The sequence below is a fragment of the Carassius auratus genome, chromosome 9 (assembly GCF_003368295.1).
Source record: "Carassius auratus strain Wakin chromosome 9, ASM336829v1, whole genome shotgun sequence".
NCBI lineage: Eukaryota > Metazoa > Chordata > Actinopteri > Cypriniformes > Cyprinidae > Carassius > Carassius auratus.
Window position 1 is genome coordinate 34,953,828 of NC_039251.1, and position 17,746 is coordinate 34,971,573.

The 17,746-nt window shown below is 40.0% G+C and overlaps 1 protein-coding gene across 6 annotated transcripts in view; it reads left to right on the top strand.

The window, feature by feature from the left end:
• Positions 1–1,056: 1,056 nt before the first annotated feature.
• The window catches only part of ranbp2 (RAN binding protein 2), a 43,231-nt gene continuing 26,541 nt past the window's right edge, over positions 1,057–17,746 (top strand). For all 6 annotated transcript variants that reach the window (XM_026272706.1, XM_026272707.1, XM_026272708.1 and 3 more), the window contains exons 1-11: positions 1,057–1,255; positions 4,906–4,973; positions 5,068–5,179; positions 5,794–5,946; positions 6,013–6,237; positions 6,657–6,799; positions 8,395–8,590; positions 8,669–8,969; positions 9,052–9,233; positions 11,507–11,688; positions 11,765–11,888. In XM_026272706.1, coding sequence (XP_026128491.1) covers positions 1,184–1,255; positions 4,906–4,973; positions 5,068–5,179; positions 5,794–5,946; positions 6,013–6,237; positions 6,657–6,799; positions 8,395–8,590; positions 8,669–8,969; positions 9,052–9,233; positions 11,507–11,688; positions 11,765–11,888 — 1,758 coding nt within the window. In that variant the 5' untranslated portion in view covers positions 1,057–1,183. The remainder of the gene's footprint in view (positions 1,256–4,905; positions 4,974–5,067; positions 5,180–5,793; positions 5,947–6,012; positions 6,238–6,656; positions 6,800–8,394; positions 8,591–8,668; positions 8,970–9,051; positions 9,234–11,506; positions 11,689–11,764; positions 11,889–17,746) is intronic.

Genomic DNA, 17,746 nt, shown 5'->3' on the forward strand with positions numbered 1-17,746 from the left:
ACGGGGACTTGATCCGCCGCATGCAAAGACTCCACTCACCGCGGGAAAACGCTCTCCACAAACGTATCAGAGAATACGGGATCTGAATCCAGGCCCTTCTCCACCGCTTCGTCCAGTGTCTTCGGGACCTTGGGTCAGAAGGACCAGCTGAGAGGACTGATGTGGACAATACATTCTGTGGAATATCAGCACAGGGTGGTGGAATATTATGATCTACCATTGATGACCGCATATTTAGAAGAGTTGGGCGATCACACACCTGAGCTGTTAGAATTCCAATCAAGAATTGTCTTCTTTTTAAAGAATTTCAAAAGCTGCGCTTGAACAGTTTTCACGAAAAAATGATGGAAACTTGCTTCAGCATGTGGCAGCTTGTTACAGTAATAGATTTATAATAGCACCAAATTATATGTATAATACCTTAATAAATAAAAAATAACAATAGATGAATAATACCAAGACGAATATGTAATATCAATGACATGTAGATTTTTATAATAGTATTTGTGTAATAATTATTAAACTAAGTAAGACACAACTAATGACACAACACTAAGAAATGTGGACATGAATTCCAAATTGTGTTTAATTAAGAAGCTCCTTAAGTATAATATATAAATGTACACACACAGAAAAGTGGTTCGGTTATGAGCAGGGTGATTATGTCCATTCATTCAGACCAGCTGGGTTTAACTAGAACAAACACACCATTAGTCTGTGGAAGTATAGCCCTGTCTCTGAGAACAGCTTATAATCAAGTGATGATAAACTTACTCTTTGTCAGTGGTGGATGAAGTACACAAATCAAGTACTTGAGTAAAAGTACAGATACATATAATAAAATATTACTCCAGTTAGAGTACTCCTTTTTCAATTTTACTCAAATGAACGTACACGAGTACTCAATTTTTTATGTACTTAAGTAAAGTACTGAAAGATAGATGTTTGCAATTTTATATAGACTAGGTGTCTAGCGTATGGTCGCTCCAGGCCAGCAGGCGGCGGAGGCGGGGGCGCGCACGTGACAAGCACCGTGAGCAGCAGAGGCAGCAGAAGAAGAAGACAGAGCGGATGTTCCGCCATTTACGCGATCGTGCGGAATTCGCGCGTGCAGGAGCCGGTGATCCGCGCTTCAATGATCAACTTCTAAAGCAGAGTTTGCGAAGAGTTTGTTACAGCAGTCATGAGACGGAGTAAAGCTGATGTGGAGCGCTACATCTCTTCAGTCCAGAACGCGTCTCCATCACAGAAAACGGTAAGAAGGGCGTCACGGGCCTAATGCTGTCAGTAACGGACACTACATTCAAACTGAGACAGAAACACTAACACTAGAGTAACCCGAGCTTGATCTGCACATCTGTGTGATTATTATCTGTCTGTATCAGTGAAGTGTTAGGACTTGCCTGGTAGTGTTCTGTGTTTAATGACAGCTTATATCTCGGAGAGCAGGGGGCTTATAAACGACGATGTAATGTGTTTATTTGAAATATGTTTAAGAAATTTAAAATCAGTTTGGATAAAAATAAATTTGTAACAGACTTACATAAACTTTAGATGACAACGTATTTTGCTCAAATAAATAAATATTTAATAAAAAATATAATTTAGGACACAAGTGAACCCCGTAATCAACAGCGCACTCCTGACGTGTTCGAGTCATGTCGTATTTACGAGTTAATGCACATCAACCCCATCACACAGTCATGATTACAAGTATTACATTTTTAGATTAAATTATTGAGAAACATGACCGGGTCTATGTGGTTGCCGTTGTTGATGGCAATATAAGTCATGGTTGTCATGTGACACAGCTGCTACGATAGCACTGTATAACTGATATAGGCTTCTGTTTTATTTTAATTATTTTTCCTTTTCATTCAAAACAATTCCAAACATGCTTAATATATAAGGAAATATCACGATTCTCAAATATGTCTACGTAAACGCGTTTTTCACCTTTATAGATTGTTATTTGATCAATATATGGTAATGGGCAAACTAGTGTAATCTATTAACTACACAGAAAAACCTGACTTTTTATTTAAGTGCCATATCATGCCATAAAATATTTTAATACGACTGAATTTGCATTTAATGTCGATTTTAATAACAATATTGTAAGTTGCTTATTTTAACTTTAATTTTACAGAGAGTAAAGAACATTTACATTGGCTAGACTGAATAAAAATGTTCTTTGACAGAGTTCTCCAAAACTCCCATTAAAATCACTGAAGCTCTTTACATTATGAAACTTATTTCTTACATTCTATGCACATCTGCACTTTTTGTTTTTGATTCAGAGAATTCGCTAAAAATTCAGTCAGCGAGCAAGTGAACAAAACAGTGCGTTTCAGTGTTGACTCTTCTGGACGTTTCTGATTGGCCGTTGCATTCATAAGCGCAACAGAATGGTTTCTGATTGGTTATCATGAAGCGTCTGTCTCTGGCTCAGCGCCAGCAGCGAACACAGATCTGAGTTTAGGAGCTGATGCTGTGCACTGAACGATATAATCACACCGCTGTGATTGTATCAAATATATATAAAATATTATTCACTTTTTTGTCGTTTGGAAGCTGTATTTATAATCCACTTAGAAGGGGCATGAATGAACGCATTGTGCCGAATAAACTGACTGGGACACATCTGATGTAGTTAGGACTAGTGAAACCCGTAACCACAAACCTCCCAGAGGACCTGAACACAGCGTCAGTACCAGGGATGGAAATTATCTTAGTCCACCGGTCACTGTGTCAGATGGATTTCTAAATCTACCATGTCATAAACACGTGTAGCCATACAATGTTGTTACTTCAAACACAAATGAACAGCGTAACAACTTACTAGCCACAGAGCTAACCTCTGAGTTAGTACTTGAAGACTGGAAATAAAAGTCATCCATCGGACAGCAGTTATTAGACATGCGGCCGATAATACTGTCATTAAAAACAATAAGATAAACACAGACTGTCCATATAATCTGAAATGTTGCAGGATGCTGGAGGAGAATGAACTTACCGGGGTTTGACAGAGACGTGACAGTATGTGGAAACTTGTGCGCGATAACAAATTAAACTCTTCACGTGATCTTGTATATCATGAACGTGTGCTATAAAACGAACTGTAAATAACCCACAGGTATATCCCTCCGCCGGCGGCACTAACTTCAGCTGCAGACACAGTACTGGGAACAACACGCGTTTCTCCACGCAGCTGCTGCGGAGCATACTGGGGCTGACACTTGTAGTTAGAAAATCAATTGCACAATCGATCAGACCAACCAAAAAAAGTTTTGAAAATGAAAATAGGCAATCAATTTTAACCAAATATGTACACTATTAATTTTAAAATATAGATGTAACAAAACTCACAAACAAGCAGAAAAAGGAAATAAAGAATTCAGAAAGAGCAGTATGTGCTGCGACAGCTTGACAGAAAATACCAGCAATTTTACACCTATAAGACCCAGTGACGTCGAAAGCGACCTCTTATGCTGCGTTTACACCAAACCTGAGTAGAGCGTCTGGAGCGAATGATTTCAATGTTAAGTCAATGTAAAGACACGTTTACACGCGTCTGGAGGTCTCGCAGCACGGTAGACGTGAATTCTCCTCATTCAGCATCTAGTTACAGGAGATTCTGAGTTATGAGAAGAACCATTGCAAGCTGACAGTGACCGGTAATACCCACACCTTGTGCAGCTGGACCGGAGTGTCCCTGGACATCAGTGCGGTCAGAGCACGTCTTCTCAACAGCTGGACATACAGTGGTCCTAGCCTGCCTAGTGCCCCTAGCCTAAGTGTCGGCTACGTTCAATAAAAAACACACATGGCCTGTTCTCAAGTCCATTTAAAATTTAGTTTTTTGAACAGTTGTTTGAAATGGATTAAATCATTATTTAAAGTAATCTTGGATATTTTTGAATTGCCTAAATCATAAATGCAGCCGGGTTGAAGCATGCAGTGATGTTGTTATTGTGTTATGGCAGCTGTCCCTTCTGCATTTATATTTTCTCGAGAATGTTGCACTCCTGTTGTTGTTTGTTATTCTGCACAAAACTTAAAGCCAATAAATAAGAAATATTGCTGACTTGTGTGTTTCCAGCGCTGTCTTTATGTCCGTCCGTTATTTGACGTTGAAAAAGGAAACGTAACCTTTTTTTAGACATGGAAAATCAATTTTACAATCAATTCAATGAACACTTATGTCTTAATCGAAAAATATTTTTTCACAAAAGTGACAGCCCTAGATGATATTACACTTTATTGCGTGTTGTACACACACCAGGGATGGAAATTAACTATTTTTTTGGGGTGAAACAGTATGCTATGAAGCGAGTTTACCCACAGCACAAACTCATGCATGATATTAATGCACATCTGGTCAGTAAAGCTGGTTCTGTGCTCAGTGGTACATCTCTTCAGGTTTAGCCCAGTGTGTCAGTGATCTACGGCTCTGTGCAGTAAATGCTGAAAGCAGGAGATGGTGTATCAGTAATCACAGACCCAGATCTGCTGTTCAATAAGCTCATATCGGCCGATAATATCGGTCGGGCTCTAATTTTTATATATATAAGTTACAGTGAATGATATTTTAGTGCATGTCTTCTGTCAGACTTGGTATGTGTTTTTGTTCAGAATAATATAAACTCTAACCGGACAGGTTCTAATGTATGGGGAGAACACAGCTTGAAACACCCTTTCCATCAGTTATCTGCATTAACAGTTATTACAGGGAACGTGCGACTGAAGCTATGATGCTAAAACATTAGCTCTGCGTTTCTACATTTCAAAATATGTTGAAGTTGAAAGCAGTTTTTTGAGTAGTAAGTGACTCCCGCCTCAGTTTAATCTGGTGTGATGATTGCTGTGGTCATTCGCTCTGACCCTCAGTTTGTGTTTCTGCAGAAGACACTCAAAGGATTTCTGTTTGCTAAGCTCTACTTCGAGGCTAAGGAGTATGAGCTGGCTAAAAGGTAGGCTGGTTTCTGTGCTCTTCTTCTCTGTCTGATGTCTGTTTCCTCTCGGATGAGCTGATGTTTCTCTCTCTCACACACACGTGGATGGCAGACATGTCTCCGAGTATCTGACCGTCCAGCCCAAGGATCCTAAAGCACACAAGTTCCTCGGTCAGCTGTTTGAGCGTGACGGAGAAACAGACAAAGCTGTGGGATGCTACAAGGTTAGACTCTCACACATGATCAGGACTGCTACTAACCATTATTTGATTAATCAGAGTAAAATAATATTTTCTTTATTTAAATCTTACTGACAAAAGCACACTTCCACATTCTGCCCAGTGTCCTGAAAACTGAGTGCCTTGAACACACAGTGCTTAACTATTAGACCAGTCAATAACCAATACAGAAAGCTAATCAATAAGTCTGGTCCTTACCAACACTGTTAGTTAAGAGCTGCAGTGACACAAACCTTACATAAATGTGTTTTAATAAATGTGTTAATCACTGTGGGCTATATAGTGAATAGTTTAAATCTTGTGATAATAATAATGAATAAAATCACAGTAATGTTCTTCAGGAACACTCTGATCACCGTCAGTCTCTTACTGTAATGTCTTTATCCTGAATATAAATGTTAAACAACAGATATTCAAGCACAATGAAGGTTTAGCACAATTGAAATGGTTGTGAACTAGTGTTTTCTGATGACGTTGACCGTCCTGACTCCTGATCTGTAGCTCTACTGATCACGTGTGTGTGTGTGTGTGTGTGTGTGTGTGTGTGTGTGGCATTGAGACGTGTGTTCTTCCTGTAATGATGTTTGTTTGACTCTCAGCGCTCGGTGGATCTGAATCCGGCTCAGCACGATCTGGTTCTGAAGGTGGCTGAGCTACTGTGCAGTAAACCCCAGCATGACAGTCGAGCTGAGTTCTGGGTGGAGAAAGCGGCCAGGCTTCTGCCAGGACACCCGGCCGTCTTCAATCTGAGGGTGAGTGTGAGCTAAAGAGCTGCACACATCTGCTGTGCATTGTCTCACAAGTCCTCTCTGCCACAGGAGAAGCTTCTGAGTGCTCAGAGTGGCTCTAACCAGCTGTACGAGCTGCTGCAGGCGGAGCTGAAACTGCGGCCCACCGACACCTACATCAACCAGAAGCTGGTGCAGCTCTACAGCGCAGAGGGCCGGCTCGAGGACGCCGTCAAACACTGCCTCGCCGTGGAGAAGACCGGCATCCTGAGACACTGTCTGGAGTGGTACCAGCTGTTGGTCAGCACCCTGCAGGTACAGCACAGTCTCTCACGCTGGACGCTTTTATGTGGTTTAGTCTCATGTGATATGATCAACAATGTGTATTCACATAAAAACATTGATCAAAATGCACATGTAGAGCTCATCAAATATAGTAAAGCTCAGATGTTTGCTAGACATACAAGACATCAGTGAGAGTTCCTCGCTGTGAATGAATGCACTGAATCGCTTTCCATCACGTGTATATTGTAAATTCGATAATTTTTTTTTTTTTTTTACACTGACATCGTGACTTGTTTTTTTCTGTAAATGCTCTTTGAGTGAGAAGGTTGTTTCGTTTTCAGTTTGTTCATCATGAAAGGTTTCAGTGACTCATGGGAGGTAATGTTCCTGATAATCTGACTCTCTTCTGATCTGTGTAATCCCTAGCGCTTCTCTCTGCTTTATTTCAGGAGTACCTGTGTCAGCCGAGTGTGTCGTCGAACGAACAGGCGTCACGCAAGTTTCACAAAGAGCTGCTGCTGGCTCAGTGCAGCCGAGTGAGACTGACGCTGACACTGAAGGACTGTGAGGAGAGCACCGCTGCCCTCTGGAGGTACACACAAACACACACACACACATCACTGACAGAGCACGGCACAGTTACAGGGTTTCCGCGGGGATTGTAAAAGGTAGTAAATTAAATTATGCCAAATTAAGGCCAGTAAAAAGTAGTAAACGTCATCTGACGAGGTAGTAAATTTTCGAAGCCCCATCTAACTGGGTCTATATCCAGGGTCCGAAATTAAGTTAAGTGCGGTTAGATTTTCCGTTTGGCGACAGTGAAGCGCCAGTTTCGGCGTCTGTTCAAATCTCCTGCGAATCTAGAGCGAGTGAGCAAAAGCGTGCATGCAAACCGTGTAGCGAGCGCACGGCAGAGCGGGAGAGACCTTGCGTGTGTGTGTGTGTGTGTGTCTCTCTCTCTCATGCAGTGGTGGCACGTTTATATAACGGCACCTAGACACTGTAAAAAAATATTATGACATTTTAATTGTTTATTAATAAACAAGTGTTTCTGTGTCAGCTGCAAAGATGAGGTTGACACTGACTCGCGATCTTCGCAGTAGTGAACTCGCCGGAGAAAAATGCATTTCTTACGGACTGGCCATCGGGAGCACCGGGACATTTCCAGGCGGCCTGACGGTCATTCTGGTCTGCCGGCTGCCGCTGTGCAGTCGATCAGCCTGACGTGCAATAGGCTGTTATGCAACTGCGAATTAATTGACGGTCTTATGAATCTACGAATCCGGCGATCGCGGAGTGATATGAACCCACCACATGACCAAACATCAGCGAAGCACTGCCAAATTGGCTATATCCAGAGGCAGGCTTTATCTTAGAAAATCGCGCAAGAAATGGAGCACAAAGGAGGAGCAGAGAGGGAAAGGAGGAAAGCCCTGGCCACAGACGCAGCAAGTTGCTGCAAATCCCAGCCATGTTCGCCAGTAAGGAGCAGGTCGGACAGAATTAGATTTAGATTTACTATGGTTCACTGAAAAACCCGAACTGTTCAGTTTAGCACACACGGTTCGACGCGCGCTGGGACCGCTGTTCAACTTAAATCTGACAAAGCATCTGTAATATGGTTTAAATAAATGACAAGTAAAACAAACAGGGTTCAGATAATATATGTTTCTGTTGATGCATCCGTATTCTGGATTCCCAGACATTACAACAACATCGATGAAAAAATGTTGAAAAAATTGTGATATCTTGATTAATCCAAGTGCTATAGTAAAGTTCCCTCTCACTTGAGTGTAGCTCACACACTCGCCCTAACACACATGCACACTCACATACACCTACAGAACCGCTCCTGACTTTCTCTGTCTCGCTCTCTCTCGTTCTCTCCCTCCCAGTGTTCAAGTTAAGTTATTATTTCCACATTAAATTGTGATTAAATATGTTATTAATTCGTTTTGGAAAGATATTTCATGTCTTTACTTGTCACTTTACTTAACACTGCTACAGTTGAAGTTTGAAGCCGTGTTGGTAGTAAAAATATTGTGATGGTAGTAAAATAGGTGGTAAAAAGGTATTAAATTCAATTTAAGAATCTCTGTATAAACCCTGAATTACATGAAGGCGTCAGTGGCTGCCATGTTAATGTTGGTGTCGCTCACGGCCGTCGTTGTCTTTGTTGCGGTGCAGTTTTGACTGTGCCATGCAGGATCTGAAGAACACGGCCACAAACAGGAAGGATGAGCTGGCGGAGGTGTTCACGGAGATGAGGGCGCACCTGTACCTGTACGCCGGGACACTGCTGCTGAAGAGAGCCCAGGACGGGCCGCAGCAGTGGAGGACCGTGCTGGATCTGGCTGCTCTCTGTTATCTCATATCTTATCAGGTACGCTGCTTCCTCTTCCTCATGACCTCGTGCCCCGAGGTCCTCCTCCTCACAGGCTCTCATCCTCTTCTCCCTCAGGCTCCCAGACCCAAAGCCAGGAGCCTGAAGAGTGAGCAGGTGTCCCATGAGCCTCTGGAGCTGCTGGCCTGTGATCGTCAGAGTCAGGCGGGTCACATGCTGCTGAACCTGAGCCAGGACGTGGAGCAGCTGCTGAAGGATGTGGTGGAGTCGTTCGGGAACCGGAGTGGCCCGGGTCATCTGTTTGATCAGCTGTTCGGTGCACAGATACAGGAGCAGCACTCCTTCATCTGTAACGATGACATCCATGTACTCAGCGTACACGCGCCCAAAGCCGCTGATCTGGCCAAGTGGGACAGTGGTGAGTGTCAGACCGGAGCGTGAGTGAGTGTGTTGGGTCTGCAGCAGATTCTGATGGGTGTGTGTGTGTGTGTGTGTCACAGGAGCGGTGATGCTGCACGCGGGTGATCTGCAGCAGCTGGTGTGGCTCGGCCTGCAGTGGGCGCTAATGGGTCAAAGCGTGAGTCTGCAGGACTGGCTCAAGCAGCTCTTCCCTCGCCTCACGCTCGAGACCTCAAAACTGGACACCAACGCACCAGAATCCATCTGCCTGCTGGACCTGGAGGTGCGTTCATGCTTTAGTGTCTTCCACAGAGGAACAGCATGTTTTTACTCTCAAAGTGTTGCTAGCCATTGCCTTGCATTTTATGAATCACCAAGGAATTTCAGATAAAAATCTTTTTTACTGTTCTGCTGAAGAAAAAACGTCACCTGCCTCTTGGATGGGCTGAGGAATTAACACAAGCTTTCATTTCTGGCTGAACTATCTGTTAAATATCTATAGTTGTTAAATATCTAACATGCAGAATTAACAAGAACCTCAACAGTCTCTTGATCAGACATCTAGAAGTCTAGCTTCACTTCTGTCAAGTCACGTGTGTTTCAGTAGCACTTTACACTAGGGCAAAAATCATAATCACAGATATTTAACCTGATTATGAGTGGGCCATATGACTAAACATATGAGTGATTCGTTTAAAGATGGTGATGCGTCAAATATATATTCTGTAAATATGATTGGTATTAGAGCTTCTCAATTATGGCAAAAATCATAATCAGGATTATTCGGGTCAATCTTGTAATCAAGATTATTTAACACAATTAAAGATAGTGATGCATATCAAATATGTATCTCCTGTAAATAAGTTTGCTATCTCATCTACATTGTAGAGACCAGCAGAATTTCAAACAAACAAAAAGTCTTTAAAGTTATTGAAAATAATTAAACAGTCAGTAATAAAAAAAGCTAAGGACAAATACAATATAAAATATTCAACTGAAACAAACTGTGCTTAGTGCTTTAAATCTCAAGCACTAAGATTATTTAATTTATTCACTATACTGTTAATTATATCTCATTTCAGTTTTAGTTTTAATAGACAGATCCGTGGATCATTGACAAGCTACACAATTTCACGTTCATTATCGCAGATGAATCGTCTAGTATGTACAGCGTTTCCATTGCTCAAGTTTTGATGTGTACTGCTTGCACAAATCTAGCAAATACAGTCTTTATAAGCTTTCCATTGAAAAACAGCGATCTGTCGTCGATGCTTGAGGCTGAGATCTTTATAATGATACATAGTTTTTCATAAACACTGAATCTATTCATAATCACTGACACGTGCAAACACGGAGAGTTCAGTTAAAAACATGAATAAATATACTTCCATAAATCAAGCAGATCACGTTTTGCAAATGTCATGTTACAGTCACAAGAAATGTAGCTTTTATGGAGGAACAAAAGTGCAGCGCTGCAAAAGAAGTCATAATAATAGTTTTAACTCAATGATTGCATTTTCATAATTGTTGGAGGCCAAAATCGAAACGTTTTTTGGTTAATTGCACAGCCCTAGTTGGCATGACATCTACATTTTAGGGTTGGGGACATTATAGAAGTATCAATACCACAGCAGAGTACTAGTACAATCACTAAAAATATTGACAATGATTAAACTGTCAGTAATAAAAAAGGAGAAATACAATAGAATAAAAAGAGAAGTACTAGTGTCAAGTGCAGTGACACACAGTCGGTAGCAGGAATATTAGCCTGCTGTCACTCTAAATATCGCACAGATTTTATTTACTGGTACACATGTTGTCATTCTCAACTCTTTACGTTCATTTATCACATAATCGGCGAGGGTTTATGTGAATGATCATGAAACCCCATATTTTGACTCTTCTGTGTATTTACCCAGTGTTTAGGTGCACACTATGAGCTAACCGTTCTCTTGACATGTCCATGCTCTGTCTCTGAGTGCATGCACAGAAACTCTCCCCAGGAACTGCACCAGTTCTCTTGCGCTTTTCAAAACATAAATCTAATACATCTGAATGAATCAAGCACATCCATTTTGCCAGTCATGTTACACATTTACTGATTTGTACGTGTAATTGGGCTTTTATGGAGGAGCGAAAGAGCAACACTGGAAAGGGGTTGAAATGGAGCACAAGAATCATTTTATCTCTGTTGTATTTTCTTAATAGTTGGAGGCTGAAATCGAATTGCACAGACCTACTGTATACGATACAGATTTAATCAAAGCAGCTTCATAGAGAAGCAGGAAAGTAATCAGTGCTGCAAGTGTAATCAAACAAGACACTTTGAAATTCTGCTGTGAAGACCGTGTCGTCCTTCAGCTAAATGTAATTAGTTTTGTTCTCCTTTGAGAGTGTCAGTGCAGTTAAGTTGATAATATTACTGATTTTAAGTGTGTTTTAAAGCCCAGCTGAGTGAGTCAGAGCAGGTGAAGTCTCTACATCTGACTGCATGAAGACACAGAGGACACAGGTCTAGGCTGTGATGTGGATCTCTGTCATGTGTGTGTGTTGCAGGTGTTCGTGAGCGGTGTGGTGTTCTGCAGTCAGACACAGCTGCAGGAGCGGGTGAAGATGACGTCCTGCTCTCAGCCGCTCGAGCCTCGCTGTCTGCCGCTGCACATCATGAAGCTGCTGTCGTCTGACAGACAGAGAGAGTGGTGGGACGCCGTCTACAGCCTGATCCACAAGAGAGCGCAGTGAGTGACTCCTCCAGCTGTGTGTGTGTGTGTGTGTGAGACGTCATGTGTTCTGACTGCAGTGTGTGTCTCTCAGGCCCGGGACGTCTGCTAAACTGCGTCTGGTCGTGCAGCACGGTCTGGGCACGCTGCGTGCCGGAGAGAAACACGGCCTTCAGCCGGCTCTGCTCATACACTGGGCTAAACACCTGACTGACATGGTACGTCCTCACCTGATGTCATACACTTCATTTCTGACACCCATCACAGCTTCAGCTCATGCAGTCTGCTGGCACAATCAGATGGACACTTTCTCATTACTTTCACACGTTTTTCTCACATGATTCATAGTTTTGGACACAATTTAGAGTTCTACTAACAGTTCCTGCTACAGTTTCCCTTTCTTTAAAAAGTTTACATGCACTCCTTTATCATTAGTTTTGTCTTGTTTTCCAATACAAATATCTAAACATCCTTAAATCAAGAAACACTTTCTGTGGATGTAAAATGAAGAATTGGGAAATTGAACAGCACTAAGTGAGATGATTAAATCAAGAACTAGGGCTGTATGCTGATAGTTATGTTCATCTCGTCAGTAAAGCTGGTTCTGTGATTGGCAGTAAATCTCCATCACATGCTTCAGATGGAGAAGCGTTTATTACACAGAGCTGTACTCCGGTGAACAACTATGCAATATCATGTTCATAATCAATCAATCAATCAGTCGCATGTAATTTACCATGCAGCCCTAACGAGAACTCACAAATTTTCCTGAAATCAAGACTTCTCTTATGTAAGTTTTTGCCGGGTACGGCACGGGACCCATTTTTTATGGTAGCCCGTGAAAGGAACAGTGGCACGCTCCTTCCCTCCGTAGTGCTAGGGTCTTCTCCTTTAGCCCCCCTTACTAGGGTTACAGTTATTTTTAATTATAATCATATTCTTATATTCTTGTGTGGATCTATTCTATTATCACGCTGAAAGAAGTTGTAAGTAAACAGATCCTAAATATCCCAAATGGGACAACTCATTTGCCGTGAGTTGCGACCCGTGTTGGTGGAGGAAGAGATCCTGGTCCCTGAGAAATGTGGTTTACTGAGGTTTCCATTATTTCAACACGGTACTTTGGCTCCTACTTCACCTAGACGGGAGGTTGGAATGGCTCGATCCAATCAATCGGCTGGTCAAGGCATGCCCTGGGAAAGACTTTTCGTCATGTATATCCCCAGAAGGCGTTGGCTTAGGGTCAATCAAGTGATTTAAGCAAATGATAGCTTACTTTGCTTGAGTATACCATTTTTATATCCCTGATGCATAATCTGCTGGAGATCCGCGGCGCTGTGCATCCCTTTTTTTGGGGCTCCGAGGTGGGTGGGGAGTAAAGATGATGAAATTTAAACATTTAAATATGGCTACAAAACACAACTCAAAAAAACGTTTCTTGGAACCAGATACGGATAACAGTGCACCAAACAGAGGCTTTTCTCTGTCGAGCAATGATGATTGGCCAAAGTTTATTACTATTGAATCTATTTCTTCAGATATCCCAATTATCAAGCTCTCCCCTTTTGCCATACAAAAGGGTATTGCAGGAATAGCAGGAACTGTTAAAGAAGTGAAAAAATTACGTTCGGGACAAATTCTTGTTGAATGCTGTAAAAAGGCAAATGCTGAAAACCTGTTACATGCTAATATGCTGGCAGGAGTTCAGATAAAGACATACCCTCGCCCAACTTGGAACTATAGTAAAGGAATAATTCGTACTAGAGAACTGGGTGATGTAGATGAAGAAGAAATAACAAATGAGCTTAAAACTCAAGGAGTAACAAATGTGAAACGAATTATAATCAAAAGAGAAGAAAGAATGATTAAAACCAATACATACATCATCACTTTTAATAAACCACTCCTACCAGAAAGAATTCAGATTGGGTATCTAAGTGTTCCGGTAGACCTATATATACCCAATCCTTTGAGGTGTTTCAATTGTCAAAAATATGGACACGGATTTAATAGTTGTAAAAACAAGCACATCTGTTGTAACTGTGGAGAAGAAGGCCATGACAAGGGTAGTTGTGAGAAACCAACTAAATGTTGTAACTGCACAGGTGATCATTCAGCTGCATCAAAACAATGTCCCATGTGGATCAAAGAAAAGGAAATACAAAAAATCAGATGTACAAAAAGGATCAGTTACATTGAAGCAAAGAAACAAGTGACTATAACACCTATTTTTACTCTGAATAAAACATTTGCTTCTGCTGCAAGAAAATCTGTGAGATCAGTAGATTGCCAGACAGACATTACTTGGATGTACAAAGATAAACCTCAAACAGTTAACCTAAGTAATACTCCCTCAAGGGCAAAAATTACAGAAAAACAAAACGAAGTCCCCTCAAATGACACGAACCTCAGCCAAATTTCAGAAACAGAAAATCAGAGGACAAGTAAAAGCAACAGGAAATCAAACTCTCAATCCAAAGTATCTCAAGAAGAAACATCAAACACAAGACAAATAAAAGATGTGGAAATGAAAGAGAGTGAGCATCATAGTAGAAGCCCATCTCCAAAAGGAAAAGTTAGGACAAATGTTCCTATTCTTCCTAATAGGTAATGAAAGAGTCTATCATTCAATGGAATTGTCGTGGGATCAGAGCGAACTTCACAGAATTACAGCGTTTAACTACAACTGTTGACCCCCTTGCAATATGTCTTCAGGAGATACAACTCTCAACTGATTGTAACTTTTCTTTTAAAAATTTTACAGTATTTGCCACCTTTGGTCCCAATGACAAGCGAGCTTCTGGTGGTACGGCAATACTAGTAAGAAACAATGTAATTCATAGTCCTATCAGTATTAATAGCAGACTACAAGTGACAGCAGTACGATTAACTTTGCAGAAAACCATTACTATATGCTCCATTTATATTCCTCCAGACTTAAACTTGATGCGCACAGACTTGGATGATCTGGTAAATCAACTTCCATCTCCTTTTATACTCATGGGAGATTTTAATAGTCATAACTTGCTGTGGGGCAGTGATCATTGCAATACAAAAGGAAAGAAGATTGAAGACTTTAAAATAATAACACCTTATGTCTTTTAAATAATGGGTCAAATACTTATTTACATCCAGGGCATGGAACTTATTCTGCAATTGATCTAACAATATGTCAACCAGAAGTTTTTTTAGATTTATCATGGAAAGTATTGGATGACCTTTGTGGAAGTGACCATTTTCCAATAATCATTACTTTTAAAGGAAAAGAAGAAGAAGAAGCAAAAACACAAAGATGGAAAATCAAAAAAGCTAACTGGTATCAATTTCAAGCTCTATGTTATGAGAGATTTACACATTTTGTGCAGAACAGGCCAGATGCCTTGGAAAATTTTACAGATACACTAATATCTATTGCAAATGATACAGTCCCAAAAAAATCTCCCATGGTTTGATGATAAATGTAAAGAAGTTATTAAAGAAAGGAAAAAAGCTGAAAGATATTTCTACAAACATCCATCAACTGAAAATCTTATTAAACTCAAAATTGCTAGAGCAAAAGCAAGAAGAACTATCAATGAAGTTAAGAAGGAAAGCTGGAGAAATTTTGTTGCCAGTATATCACCAAATACTCCTTCAACCAAAATCTGGAACTTTATACGGAAAATGAAGGGTGAAACCATTGGTTCGCAAATACAACACATCAAGCAACATGATTTACTCTTGACTTCAAAACAAGATATTGCAAATATTCTAGCAAGAACTTTTGAAAAGAATTCATCTTTTGAGAACTGTTCTCCTGCTTTTAGAACATTCCAAATTCAACAAGAGAAAGAGAAAATAAATTTTATTTCAAATAATTTAGAGCCATACAATCAGAATTTTTCCATGGAAGAGCTACAACGAGCCATTAGGAAATCCCATGATACAGCGGTTGGATCAGATAAAGTTCATTATCAGTTTATAAAAAACTTACCTCACCTCTTTCTGAAGAAGCTTCTGGGAACTTTTAACTCCATTTGGATATCAGGAAATATCCCATCTTCTTGGCTTGAAGCTGAAATTATTCCTATCCCAAAACCAGGAAAAGACCATAGTGATCGACCTATAGCTTTAACCAGTTGTCTATGTAAAACTATGGAGAGGATGGTAAATGATCGTCTAGTCTGGTGCCTGGAATCCAAACATCTTATAAGTAAGGCTCAATGTGGTTTTAGGAAAGGTCGAAGTACAACAGATCACCTTGTCAATCTTGAAAGTTATATACGTGATGCGTTTATTAAGAAAGAACATGCTGTGGCTGTTTTTTTCGACTTGGAAAAAGCCTATGATACCACTTGGAAGTATGGAATCTTAAAGGATCTGTATTGACTAAATTTTAGAGGTCGTTTGCCAATTTTTATTGAAATATTTCTTTCGAATAGAATCTTTAGAGTCAAGGTTGACAATACTGTGTCCGAACCGCATAAACAAGAACTTGGAGTACCTCAAGGAAGTATTTTATCAGTAACTCTTTTTAGTATAAAAATAGACAGTATTGCTCAGGTTGTTGGTTCAGATGTTCTTTGCAGTTTATATGTAGATGACATCTGCATTTGTTATAGAAGCAAGCATATAAACACTATTGAACGAAAAATCCAACTAAAAATAAATAAAATGCTCTCATGGTCAGTATAGAATGGCTTTAAATTTTCACAAACAAAAACTGTCTGTATGCATTTTTGTCAACTTCATTCATTGCATAATGAACCAGAATTATTTTTGGATGGTATTCCCATTGAAGTCGCAAAGGAGACTAAATTCCTTGGCATAATCTTTGACAATAAGCTGTCATTTATTCCACATATCAAAATGCTTAAAAAGAAGTGTTCTAAAGGCCTGAACATCTTAAAGGTTTTGTCCAAAACTAAATGGGGAGCAGATATGACATCACTTATGAACTTATATAGAACTTTGATCCGATCGAAGCTGGACTATGGGAGTATTGTTTATGGATCTGCCAGGAAATCATATATACAAGCATTGGATACTATACATCATCAAGGCATACGATTAGCTTTGGGAGCATATAGAACATCACCAATTCAAAGTTTATATGTAGAAGCCAATGAACCTTCCTTGGAAAACAGACGATTAAAGTTGGCCTTACAATATGCAATCAAATTAAAAACAAATAAAGGAAATCCAGCATATCCGGCAGTTTTTACAGTCCAGTATTCAATAATGTATGAAATAAAACCAAATCATATTCGTCCATTTGGTCTACGTATAAAACCTCATCTGGAAAATCTCAAAGTAGATTTAAACATCTTGGAACAAACCCACTTTTGCAAAATTCCCCCTTGGGATATCAAAAAACCCTTTATTTTGTTGGATTTATCAAAGAATCAAAAATCGGAAACACATCCAAATGATTATCAGCTACAATTTTTAGAAATAAGAGATATGTATCCTCAGTATACTCTAATATACACAGATGGATCCAAATCTGGAAACCAGGTAGCGGCAGCTTTTGCAACGAATGAAGTACATCAAGGTATACGTATTCCAGATCAAAGTTCAATCTTCACTGCAGAAGCAAATGCTTTATTGCTGGCATTAAAATTTATTGAAACTTCTTCACAGAAGAAATTCTTAATAATGACTGACTCAAAATCATGCCTGGATTCACTGGAAAGTTTGAAAACTGATCAACCAACAGTAGTCAATATCTTCGTTAAATTATCAATTATCAATTATCAAATCAAAGGCTTTTAGCAACTACTTTTGCTGGGTACCTGGACACTCAGGAATTGCTGGAAATGAGAAAGCAGACAGTGCAGCAAAAGAAGCACTATCCACAGAATTAGTAAATAGTTTTATACCTTTTACACACTTAAAACAAACGATAAATGAATACATCAGAAATAAATGGCAATCAAAATGGGATCAATGTCTAAATAATAAGTTGCATGAAATAAATCCTGATGTGAAGAAAAAACTTAACCTCTGTTTTGAGAATCGTTGGAATCAAGTCATCTATACACGATGCAGAATAGGACATTCAAAAATTAGACACAAATTTTTACTCTTAGGAGAA